The sequence below is a fragment of the Aristolochia californica genome, unplaced genomic scaffold, assembly GCF_029961685.1.
Source record: "Aristolochia californica isolate CCGP_79_NKW_82.1479 unplaced genomic scaffold, dmAriCali1.0.hap1 SCAF_9, whole genome shotgun sequence".
Classification (NCBI taxonomy): Eukaryota; Viridiplantae; Streptophyta; class Magnoliopsida; order Piperales; family Aristolochiaceae; genus Aristolochia; species Aristolochia californica.
This window is the reverse complement of record NW_027182290.1, coordinates 7,333,389-7,345,475: the sequence shown is the minus strand read 5'-3', so window position 1 is coordinate 7,345,475 and position 12,087 is coordinate 7,333,389. Positions and strand designations below refer to the sequence as shown.

Genomic DNA, 12,087 nt, shown 5'->3' with positions numbered 1-12,087 from the left:
ATATGCACCAAATCTTCCAATTCCACATAATGGAGTATCTCGATTTTTTTTGCAATCTCTCGGTTTAACCCATTCAAAAATCTAACCATTGTCGCCTCCCGATCCTCCTCCATATTGGCTCTAATCATAGCCATCTCCATCTCTTTATAATAATCATAAACGCTTCGGTTAACTTGATAGAGACCTTGCAGCTTGAGGTATAGATCTCGGTAGTAATGACTTGGCACATATCGTCGTCTCATCACTTTCTTCATCACATCCCAATTTTCAATAGGACGTTCTCCATTCCGTCTCCTGTTGATGCACAACTGGTCCCACCACACAATAGCATAATCAGTAAATTCAATTGTAGCGAGTTTTACCTTCTTGAATTCGGAGTAGTCGTGACAATCGAAAACCAACTCCATCTTCTTTTCCCACTCGAGGTATGCTTCAGGATCACTTCTTCCTTGAAACGTAGGAATTTCCATCTTGATACTTCCCAAGTTGTTATTTACCCGGTTCCTAGCTTCTCTATTTCGGTCATATCTCCTATGGCTGGCCATCGACATCCTATCATACTCCTCCACATCGTCAAATTCGCCCATACCCTTAACTTCCCTTCGGTACAACTTGTTCCTCCTTGGGATATTCGAAACAAATGATGGTTGCTCCCGTTGTCTCCCCTTTTTTGCCCTATCTAACTCCTCCCTCATCATCCGTCTCATCTCCTCCATTAATGGTTGCATTTGCAGATTCGGAACACCGGATGATGGAATCTCTTGATCATGCAGCATGATTAAAAATATGCAAACAAGGTTAGAATAACATGCAAAAGAGAATGGGTCTAGCACTTTTTTTTTTTTTTTTACCTGAGTTGGCCTGGGTTGACTTGGTTCAGTTGCCTCGGTTTGGCGCAGAACTCAGCTCACTGAGTTAGGAAAAATTTAATCTACAATTGTCTTCTTCCTTCTGCAGATCCCGAACAGTGCGGACGACGGTAAGTTCGGGAAATCTATCGAGATCTGATCTTTCCCTCATGGCACCGAATATGGCAGGCGACGGTTGTCTTGTCTTTTTTTTGCATCACGGCACCGAACAGAGCGGTTTTCGCCTTCCTCTCAGCACCGAACTGTGAGGGAGACGGTCTTCGTCTTCCTCACGACACTGAAACCAGAGTTGAAGATTAGCAACGACAACCAGTGATTTTCCGAGGATAAAGAAACGTCAAATTTTCTTTCCGAAAGCTCGGTGATAATCCGATAGGCTCAGAGGTCGTCGTCTTTGTCAGCGTAAAAAAATTATTGTTTTTCTTCGTCTTCTTCGGCAACGGCGCCGAACAGAGCTTCTCCTTCTTCGGCAACGGCGTCGAGAAGGCTTCTCCTTCTTCGGCAACAGCATAAACAGAGACGCAAAACTCCTTCTCCTTCTTTTTCGCAAGACAGCAGCGTCGTCTCTATTTTTTTTTTTTTCGGCAAGGGTGCAGAGCTTCTTCTTCGGCGACGGCACGAACAGAGAAGCAGTTTTTCTACTTCTTCTTCAAGGCAGTTTTTTTTTCCTTCTTTTTTTTTTCTTCTTCTTCTTCTCGGCAACGACTAGCTTCAGTCGTTCGTTTTTTTTCCCTTTTTTTTCCCTCCTTCTCGGCAATGGCTAAAACAGTGGTTCTTCTTTTTTTTCGGATTTTCTTTGACAAAGAAGAAAAATAGACAAAAAAAAAAAGGATAGGCAAACCTGATTAACCAAAGCTCAGATACGAACTGATACAAACCACGTCAACCTGTGATGAAACCCGATACCAAATCTAGTAATCGTCCCCAATACCTTTCAAGTTTGATGGAAAACCATGACCCGTTGCTTAGCAAAGCAAGAACCTTGGTATGAAAATCCGTTTGAGAAAAACTCCCTGATAAGTTCAAAAAGTTCCTTCAAGAACTCAAGAAGAATAATCTCTCAATATCAATAATGATCAAAGGTTTTTCAAATCCGTGTACAAGTCCTCTACTTATAATGGAGGACGTGGTAAATCCATGCAGAATAAATCCCTAACTTGGAGTAAATAGAAACCGAATATAATTTCACGTGATCTTCTAGGATAAGTTGCCAAATCGTGGAAATCCTTGTAGATTCCACGAGATCTTTTGAGATAAGTTATCAACTCGTGGATATCCTTGTCGATTCCACGAAATCTCATGGTGGGTCCCACCAGCTTGTGTCACCATGGTCGGTCCCACATTGTAGTAGAATAAATCTAGCTCACGTCCTCATGGTGCGTCCCACTAGCTTGTGCCTCCATGGTGGGTCCCACAATATAGCAGTGTATAACCATCCTTTGTTCACATCATTTATGCTATCAAGAACGAGACTTTATACGGAGAAATATATGTAAGTCTATTCTCTTACCTATTAACCAATTATAGATCTGAGTTTTTTATAAGAAGATATTGATCTTGGAAGAGTCAATGGTCATGCTGAAAAAAAAGAGTTCGGCCAGATGATAGAGACCCAAATCTATCAGATTATTTTTCTTTTGATAATTATATTTTATGAAGAGAATTGGATGAAAGGTATTTAAGTCTTGTTTTAGAAGGAGAAAATGTCATGTCAATTTGATCTATATTTAAAGATATATTCACACTGGAAGAGTCAAAGGTCATGCTGGTATTCTATTGCATTGAAAAATCTGAATTTAAGCCCATTGTTTTGCGTCACTTTTTAAGTTGATATATCTGAAAAATATCTCACTTCTCCATGGTTTGTGGGCTTATTTATACATCTCTATTATTTGGGCTTATTGCTACATCCATGATATTTGGTTCAAGCTGGGATCACTGCCATTACATCCCAGCTAGAGGGGGAGAAGTACAAGAAGTACAAGAAAGAGGTATTTTATTCCATATGTTGTGGATAAGTTTATGTGACCAAAATATTCAAGAAAAGGGGAGCACAAAAGATGAAGTTTCTGCATCTAAGACAAACTATTTATATTAGATTATGATTATTTCATGGGTCCTTATACAAGGTTTATTATTTTGGTTCGTGTTATATATGTTGGAAGATAGTCGTGTTATATTCAGCTGCAGCTATTATGTCTCTTTGGGGACATTATTATTGAAGAAGAGGTGGCCTTGGTATCCTTTCTCATATCATCATTTATTTGACCCCGTAAAAAAATATCACGGTTGGGAAACCATGGTGGGCCCTGTCAAAGGGAAACCATAAGGGAGGATACCCTATCAAAAAATATCATGGTTGAGAAACCATGACGGAGGATACCCTGTCAAAAAATATCACGGTTGGGAAACCATGATGGGCTCTGTCAAAAAAAAATCACGATTGGGAAATCATGACGGTGGATACCCTATAAAAAAATATCACAGTTGGGAAACCATGATAGGGGAACTTATTATTACATCTATGTTATACCCCCCTAAATTGGCCAGTTGGGCCTCATGGAAGAGAGCACCAGTGTGAGGGGGAGTATTGGAAGATGGGAGGACTGTCATTTGATACAAAAAGATTTTATACATCATTTGCAGTAAGTTGGTAGTTCATTATGTTCTTTCACCCCCAACTTGAGGGGGAGTGTTGGAAGATAGGCTCCAACCCACACGACCAAGGAAGGCCCACAAGATGGGTCCAAGCTCATAAGAAGTAGGACCCACCATGATTACCAAGAGCTGACATTCTTATCACATAAGTTGGAAGATCAAGAAGGACTGACAAAGACATATGTATCTTATAGTTACGTCCTAGAAGAGTTCTAGTTTGAGTTATGTTTGTCTTTTATCTATATTGAGTTATTTAATTATGTTAGGACTTATCTTTAAGTGTTAGAGTTTGGATGTAATTGGGACAAAAGTAGTTTTATTGTAATTAGACTCTACTACCTTCCTTTATTATAAATAGATGTTCATGTACTTTGATTATAATAAATTAATGAAGTCAATGAAGTATTTCTCTTTTCTATAAACTCAACATATTGAATATGCAATAACAAAGCAACTAGATATGGATACCACACCTATAAAGTCATGGTTGTTTTATTTTATAAAATAATGTAATATGATTATTTTATTTGTAATCATAAATCCAACACCGCCAACTCTCTCTCTCTCTCTCTCTAGAGAGAGAGAGAGAGAGTTCTCTTGAGCCACAATCCTTTCACTAAGCAATGTGGACTACTGTACGAAATTGCGATTAAGATATATGTGTACCAAAGTAATCGGCAAAATATGTTATTCCACATTAATGTCCAAAGGTATTTTTTTAATTTGGTGGTCAAATCTTTAGACGAATTATTAAGCTGAAACAAAATTTCCAAAATTTTCCCGATGGATTTCAAGTTTCAATTCAGGTATGAAAACAATTGTTTTGTTGAAAATGATGCATGGAGACTCCAACTGATGCCTTCATGCAAGGGAATCTTCATAGTATCGTGATTCACGGGGATTCCTGTCTTTTCAGTTTTTTTTTTTTTTGACAGAAATGCTCAGTAAGTCAAAAGAGTTCTAACAAGTGGAACCCACATCGAGTGTCGAAATATCTTACAACCTCTGCTTTTCGGATCAATTAGGACTATAAATGTGAAACCATTTCTGAATATAATCTCCCGAAGACCAGTCCGTCAATGAAAGGGATTGAAAAGATCTACTTTGTGAAGGGAGTTAACGTGCGAACTTGAAAAGAGAAGATACCCAATAGGATTACAGTTCCGATGAGAGGAGTCGATTTATTCACAATTCGGAGTACATTTTGGGCAGATATTTGCAAGAGAGTTACAGGTTCTACCTCTGTTCACAATTTAGATACATGCTTGAAGTCTGAACTCGTAACTGTGTTTTGAAATATGAACTCTCAATGTGGAGCCCAAGCATGAAATTATTAGATTCTCTGTCCATTACAGCTAGCCGATTAAGGCGTGAAAAGCTCTCAAGCGACGAGGAATCCATCCAATTTTCTTGTTTATTATGAAGATTCGAATAGAAGACTCAATCATTCAGAGGCGAGAAAACAGACTCAAACTGACTTTCTGTTGTGATGGAAATGCCATTGGTTCAAGCTAGACGAAGGATACGTGTAAACGCTACATTATTCCAGTAACTTGTTTCGGCGGTCGAGACTCCACAAAGATTCATCAAATGACTCGACAGTTCTGGCCAGATTGAGAGAGGGAATCCTGGATTTCCTGGTTTCTGTCACTATGTCTATATATAGCTGCATGAACGCAGACTACAAAACCACAAAGCGCCCATTGACGAATTTCTGAGTGAGATTCGTGGTGCTCTTATCACTTTCTATGGGGCTTGCACATCTTTCCTTCTGTACTTGTGTAGCAATTTTTCTTCTCTCCATTTGCTCTCTGCCCAGTTTTGCTCTCTCAAGAGATACCAAGAATGTGAAACCCAAGCATGAACCTCTTGGTTTTCTGCAAAACTTGGTGGGGTGCGAGAAAGGAGATGCTGTGGAAGGCCTCCGCGAGCTGAAGCAGTACCTCCACAAGTTCGGATACCTGCAGAGCTACTCACCTTCCCTCGACAACACTGCTCGAGATGACAGTTTCGATGACCTCCTTGAGTCCGCCATCAGGACATACCAGCTAAATTACAATCTCAATGTGACGGGAAAGCTTGACGACAGGACAGTGGAACAAATGATTAAACCCAGATGTGGAGTCCCAGACATCATCAACGGGACGACTTCCATGAACTCCGGCAAAGCTCATCACTCCCAATCAGCAGGCGTCCATGTGGTCATGCACTATAACGTTAACCAGGGAGGCCATAAATGGCTAAAGACGCAACTAACTTATGCTTTTCTGAATAGTGGAAACAGTCTGAGGTCCGTTGCGGCCAGAGCCTTCAGCAAATGGTCCGCGGTGACTAAGTTCTCGTTCCAGGAGATTCAGGACCCTGATAGTGCTGACATCAAAATCGGATTCTTCGCCGGCAACCATGGCGACGATGATCCTTTCGATGGACCCGGTGGGATCCTTGCTCATTCATATTACCCTACGATTGGGTGGTTCCATCTAGACAAGGAGGAGAGATGGTCGACCAATCCCAGCATGGATGAGATAGACTTGGAATCCGTGACTGTTCATGAGATGGGTCACTTGCTTGGGCTCGCTCACAGTTCAGATGAAAACGCCGTCATGTACCCTACGATCGCTCCTGGAGTTGTCAAGAGAGAGCTGCAACAGGATGACATCGATGGTATCAGTGATCTGTATGATCTCTGATTGAATTTGCTATTTGCTATCTTACGACTAGCTCACATAACTAAATCATCCCATCCCCATCCATGGTTTGATAAAAGAAGAATAAATTGAGCACTTATATTAAGATTCCGCATGTATTGTCAAGAAACCTCTGTTGTATTTAGTTACAATCAGCAATGGTTTAGGTAATGAATGTTGATTGGCAAAAGAACTGGCTCTAAACTGTGCAATATGGCATCTTGTCATTACGTTCTCCTATTCTAATCCTACCTTATATAAATAGCTTTCTTCTTCCTCCTCTACACGCTTAACCCTGCTCTCTTCTTCTGCTACTACTTTACTCCCAAATTTCCCTGAGCACAGTCATTGTCGTTGAGGTGCAATCGTAGCAATTCTAAAACTATTCTTCACTTCAGAAAGTTTAGGAAAGGTCTCTAACCCAGACTAGGGTTTGTCAATGGGTTGGGTTTACACAAACCCAACTTGCAAATCTTTAAAAAACTCAATGGATATCCATTAAGAACCCAATAAGCATATTGGGTTTCTGTTGCCAGTAAGTTTAACGGGTCATTATTAAGACCCGTTTAACATTAAAATGATAAAAACACCTTGACATACACTTTATGAATTTAATAAAATATTACATACCATTTTATATGTGGTATTCAGTATAAATATAAAATGTCAAAATTACCCTTGTCCACAAGCGTATGCATGTGTAATAGGGGCTACATGTGTTGAGTGTGGCACGTAAGCATGTGTGAAGCAAAAACGTATGGGCCCACATGTGTATGGTCTCACACATTTGTGTGTATGGGCATGGTGACAGGTGTATGTATGTATATAGAGCCACATGTGTGCAATTACCCATGTTTGGTTAGCTTAAATAATTGTCAATGAAGTTGGTTTGGATGACAACAAATACCTAGGAACTAATTATAAAATTTCAATACAAAACTTGGCCAGAAAAGAAACTTTGGTTGTACACCCCTCCGTGGTGGGCATGCATGACCAAACAACGTATGTAAAAATCCTAAGCAATCATCTAAAAGATAATGAAGGTCGATCACCAACAAACACTCAACCCAATGAAAAGAAAGAGAAAAGATCAAGTTGTAATCACCCGCTTGAATGATCCAACAAGCAAAGTGCATAAAGGCATGAAGAAAAGGATGTGCATCACAAAAAGATGACTAACCGTATTGCCCCCGATCTACATGAAATTCAACTTCAAACTTAGTGTTAGTGTGGATGAGTTCATGTGCACTGGAAAACACTTTTTGGTGTTAGTGTCCCCAAAATGAGAAAAATATCAAAAACAAGAGAATAAGTAACTTGTAATAGTATACTTAATTAAAACATAATACTTAAACCAAAAATTAGGTCAAAAACCATGATTACTACACAAATAAGTAATTTAATGTATAATTAAAATATATTAATATAATAATTAATTAAATTAAATATCATATTATTTAATGATTGCAGTTTATTGTACATTAATACAATAATTAGGTGAGCCAATTAACTGTGCACATGATTAATTATAAAAAAAAGAAACAGGAAAAATTGATCAAATGCTAACTTTAACACATTATATTTTTACGTACTATTGCATCGTCGAGAAGAAAACTAGCACTAGAGGCAGTTGGGGTGGATGAAATTGCTTCGTCCGGAGGAAAATCAGCGGCAGAGAATAGGATTTTCAAGTTTTTTTTATAAAAAACATTGCACATGTGCACTGTACGTGCGAGTTCACATGCTGTGTGGGATGGGGCGTCGAGGGGGGGGGGGCGGGGGGAATTTCCCCCGTCAACTTAGGTATCTAGGGGGTTCTGTCCGGAGTCGGCGAGAGCGCTAGCCGGCTAATCTGACGACGACAGTAGACGGCAGACAGTGGTAGGGGGTGATGATGATGCGATCAACGACACTGGCTGGGGTACGACGAGGCGAGGGCAAGGCTACAAGTGTCGACCGCGATGGCGACAGGCGGCAGAGAAAGTGAGGTAAAAAATTAAGAGGAAGAAGAGACGAGAGAAGAAGGAGACCGAGTGAGGGAAGAGTGCTTGAGAGAGACTGAAAAAAAATTGACAAGGGTTCGACGTGTCCCGCCTGCTTCATCCGGATGATTCGCAATATACTGTGGAATCCGGATTCCCGAAATTAAACCATGCAGATGATTTTTGGATTCATATGATTCATCAACATGAATCAAGAGATGAACTGAGTAATGCGGCTGAAGTTCATCTCCTGCATCAAGTGGACTAACCCCCCTAATAAATAATGAAGGTTGATCGCCAACAATCACTCAACCTAACGAAAAGAGAGAGAAATGGTTCATCTTGTAATCATTTGTTTGAATGATCAGACAAGCAAACTGCATAAAGGCATGAAGAAAAGGATGAACATGACAAAAAGATGACTAACCATAATGCCCCCAATCAGATGATCCACACAAATAGTAAAGGAAGGAGTAATAAAGAAGTTCGAGTGAGTAGATAGGCTTTGTAAGTACTCATTGGCCTATTGATTGAAAACCTTGAAAAATGACAAAGAAGAAAAAATATGAAGGTCTGCCGACCAAACCCAAGTCGATCAAATGAATTACTTAAAGATGAAATTTTAAAATGCTTCTCAGGCTCGGTTAGGCCAATATAGATCGCTATCATTTTTAATTTATTTACTATTGCCTCTAGAAACTCAAACCGAGAGTTCACATTATTTATGTGCAATCACTCATGTTTTGTTAGCTTAAATATCGCCAATCGAGTTAATTTTGATGACAACAAATACCTAGGAACTAATTCTAAAATTTAAATACAAAACTTGGGCGTAAAATGTTTCAAAAGAAATTTGATTGTATACCCCTTCGTCATGGACATGCATGACCAAACGACTTTTGTAAAAATCCAAAGCTATTATCTAAAAGATAATGAATGTCGATCACCAACAAGTTCTAAACCTAACGAAAAGATAGAGAAAAGTTCAATTTGTAGTCATCCGCTTGAATGATCAGACAAGAAAAGTACATAAAGGCATGAAGAAAAGGATTTGCATCACAGAAAGATGACTAACCATAATGCCCCCAAACAAATGATCCACACAAATAGACAATAAAGGAAGGAGTAATAAAGAAGTTGGAGTGTGTAGATCGTCTTTGTACGTACTCGTTGGCCTATTGATTGAAAACCATGAAAAATGATAAAGAAGCAAAAATATGAGGTTAGTCGATCAAACGCTAGTCGATCAAATGAATTACTTGAAGATAAAATTTTGAAATGCTTCTCAGGCTCGGTTAGCCCAATATAGATCACTATCATTTGTAAGTTATTTACTATTATCTCTAGCAACTTAAATAGTGAGTTCACATTATTTGTGTGCAATCAAACATGTTTTGCTAGTTTAAATATAGCCAATGAAGTTAAATTTTATGACAACAAATACCTAGGAACTAATTCTACAATTCAAATACAAAAGTTGGGCATAAAATGTCTCAAAAGTAATTTGATTGTATACCCCTTCACCGTGGGCATGCATGACCAAACGACATACGTAAAAACCCTAGATTGTAATCTAAAAGATAATGAAGGTCGATCACCAACAAGCACTCAAACTAACATAAAGAGAGAGAAAAGGTTCAATTTGTAACCATTTGCTTGAATGATCAGACAAGCAAGGTGCAGAAAAGGATGAAGAAAAGGATGTGCATCATAGAAAGATGACTAACCATAATGCCCTCGATTAGATGATCCACACAAATAGTCAATAAAGGGAGTAATAAAGAAGTTTGAGTGAGTAGATAGGCTTTGTAAGTACTTGTAGGCTTATTGATTGAAAACCTTTAAAAATGACAAAGAAACAAAAATATGAACGTCAGCCGACCAAAGCCTAGTCGATCAAATGAATTACTTAAAAAATAAATTTTGAAATGTTTCTCAGGCTCAGTTAGACCAATATAGTTCACTTTAATTTTTAAGTTATTTACTATTGCCTCAAGAAACTCAAATTGAGAGTTCACATTATTTATGTATAATCACTCATGTTTTGTTAGCTTAAATATCGCCAATGAAGGTAATTTTGATGACAACAAATACCTAGGAACTAATTCAAAATTTTAAACACAAAACTTGGGCAGAAAATGTCTCAATAGAAATTTGATTGTATACCCCTTCGTTTTGGGCTGCATGACCAAATGACTTATGTAAAAATCCTAAGGTGTTATCTAAAAGATAATGAACGTCGATTGTTGTTGAATTTAGGACCCCTTTTCCAATATTTCAAGCAAGGGAAGAGAGAAAGAAAAAGAAGAAAAGGGGAAGAAGGCCCTCGGGTAAATAAAAGAGAAGAAGAGAAACAAGGTGTGCGTCAAGCAAAGAGAGAGAGATTTACTCAAGAAATAATTGTAGAACTTGATTAATTCCAAGTTACAACACCTCTATTTATAGTAGAGGAAGTGATAGAGTCCTTATACAATTAAACTTTTAGTCTTCTAATTACATTTGTTGGAAGATAGGGCCCAAGCCCATACGACTAAGGAAGACTCACATATTGAAGTGTATTAGAAGATGGGCTCAAGCCCATAAGACCAAGGAAGACCCATGGATATGAGAGATATAAAAGACGGGCTCAAGGCCCATATATCAAGGAGAAGGTCCATAAACCCACATACATTGATAGCAGAATGGTAAATAAAGGATCATCTCATAGAGATGGCATTGGTGTAATGAAGTTAAAGTTCTAGGGTTAAAACCCTAAACCCTGAACCTTAAGTTCAGGGATATTATTGTAATATTTTAGTTTCATAAATCTATAAATAGAGCTTCAGAAGAATGGTAAGAAAAAGAGTCAATACAGTATTCTTCCTCCAGTTTTCTCCCAATGAGTTTCTTTTCCTTTTTCTCTATGAGCTAAATCCATGGAGTCCTGAAAATCAACATGGTATCAGAGCTTTGATTTTCAGGATTCCTATTATGGTTTTTCAGGCTTTATTCTCCTCAATTTAGGATTAGATTTTTTTTCATCATTTTGTTATTCTTTTTTTCCCATAGTTGCTCGTGATATTAGTTTTCGAAAACCATCTTCTGCTGGTTTATTTTATTTTGAAGATTTCGCTGGATGACGAGGTCTATTCTGAATCACGTTGTTGTTGTCGGAGAAACGACGATACAAAAACTCTGTTGAGTTTCGTTTCCAATTTCTGTCATTGCTCGCTGGGAGGTAGTGTTATTACCAGAGCTGCTTCTCCGTGATCTTCCTGGTTCATCTCCAGCTTAGTTGTCGTTTTTGGTTTTCCGCATTGTTCGGAAGCGGGGAAGAAGACGACGTTGTTTCTAGATTTAATTCACCAACTTAGGCTCTCACTGCGATTTCTTCTAGGCTTGGTCTTGCCAAGTGATTATGCAGGTTGATTATTTGACATGTTGATAATAGAAAAAATTGGAGTTGCTGAACTGATTCCCACAGTTGATTCTACGTGATTACCGTTTGGACAACAAGATACTGTAGCTGGAAATTATTTCTGGAAAATATCGCCCCTGCTAGATTGATTTTTATTCGGAAAGTCCTTCGCTGGTTATTTTCGGAAACTTTCTGACTACGGTGATGAAACATATTTGTCGTCTCTGGTTTTTCCGATTTCCTCGGCGCAGGGAAGAAGAGCATTGTTGCCTTATTCAAGTTTCCTGACTTAGGAAAGTTGAATTAAATCAGCCGACCCGTTCCGCTCCTCTCAGAAAGTTTCCTTATCACTGCCGAACTTCCCGAGTGCCAGCACATGGTTGCCGTTTCTGGACGAAGAAAATTTTGTTTCCGCACTGTTCGGCCGAAAGAAAGACGAATTGTCGTGATTGCCGTCCGAGATCTCTCGCCACTCTTCTGCTCTGATTCGGAAG

At 38.8% G+C, this 12,087-nt stretch overlaps 1 protein-coding gene across 1 annotated transcript; it reads left to right on the top strand.

The window, feature by feature from the left end:
- The first annotated feature begins 5,238 nt into the window (after window positions 1-5,238).
- LOC137942182 (metalloendoproteinase 5-MMP-like) lies at window positions 5,239-6,394 on the top strand. The gene has a single exon (XM_068787876.1). The coding sequence runs from the start codon at window positions 5,276-5,278 to the stop codon at window positions 6,215-6,217; it is 942 nt and encodes a 313-aa protein (XP_068643977.1). The 5' UTR covers window positions 5,239-5,275; the 3' UTR covers window positions 6,218-6,394.
- The last annotated feature ends 5,693 nt before the right edge of the window (window positions 6,395-12,087 follow it).

Bases quoted from the DNA above. Each gene is read 5' to 3' on its own strand.
- LOC137942182 (XM_068787876.1), top strand. From the start codon at position 5,276: ATGGGGCTTGCACATCTTTCCTTCTGTACTTGTGTAGCAATTTTTCTT.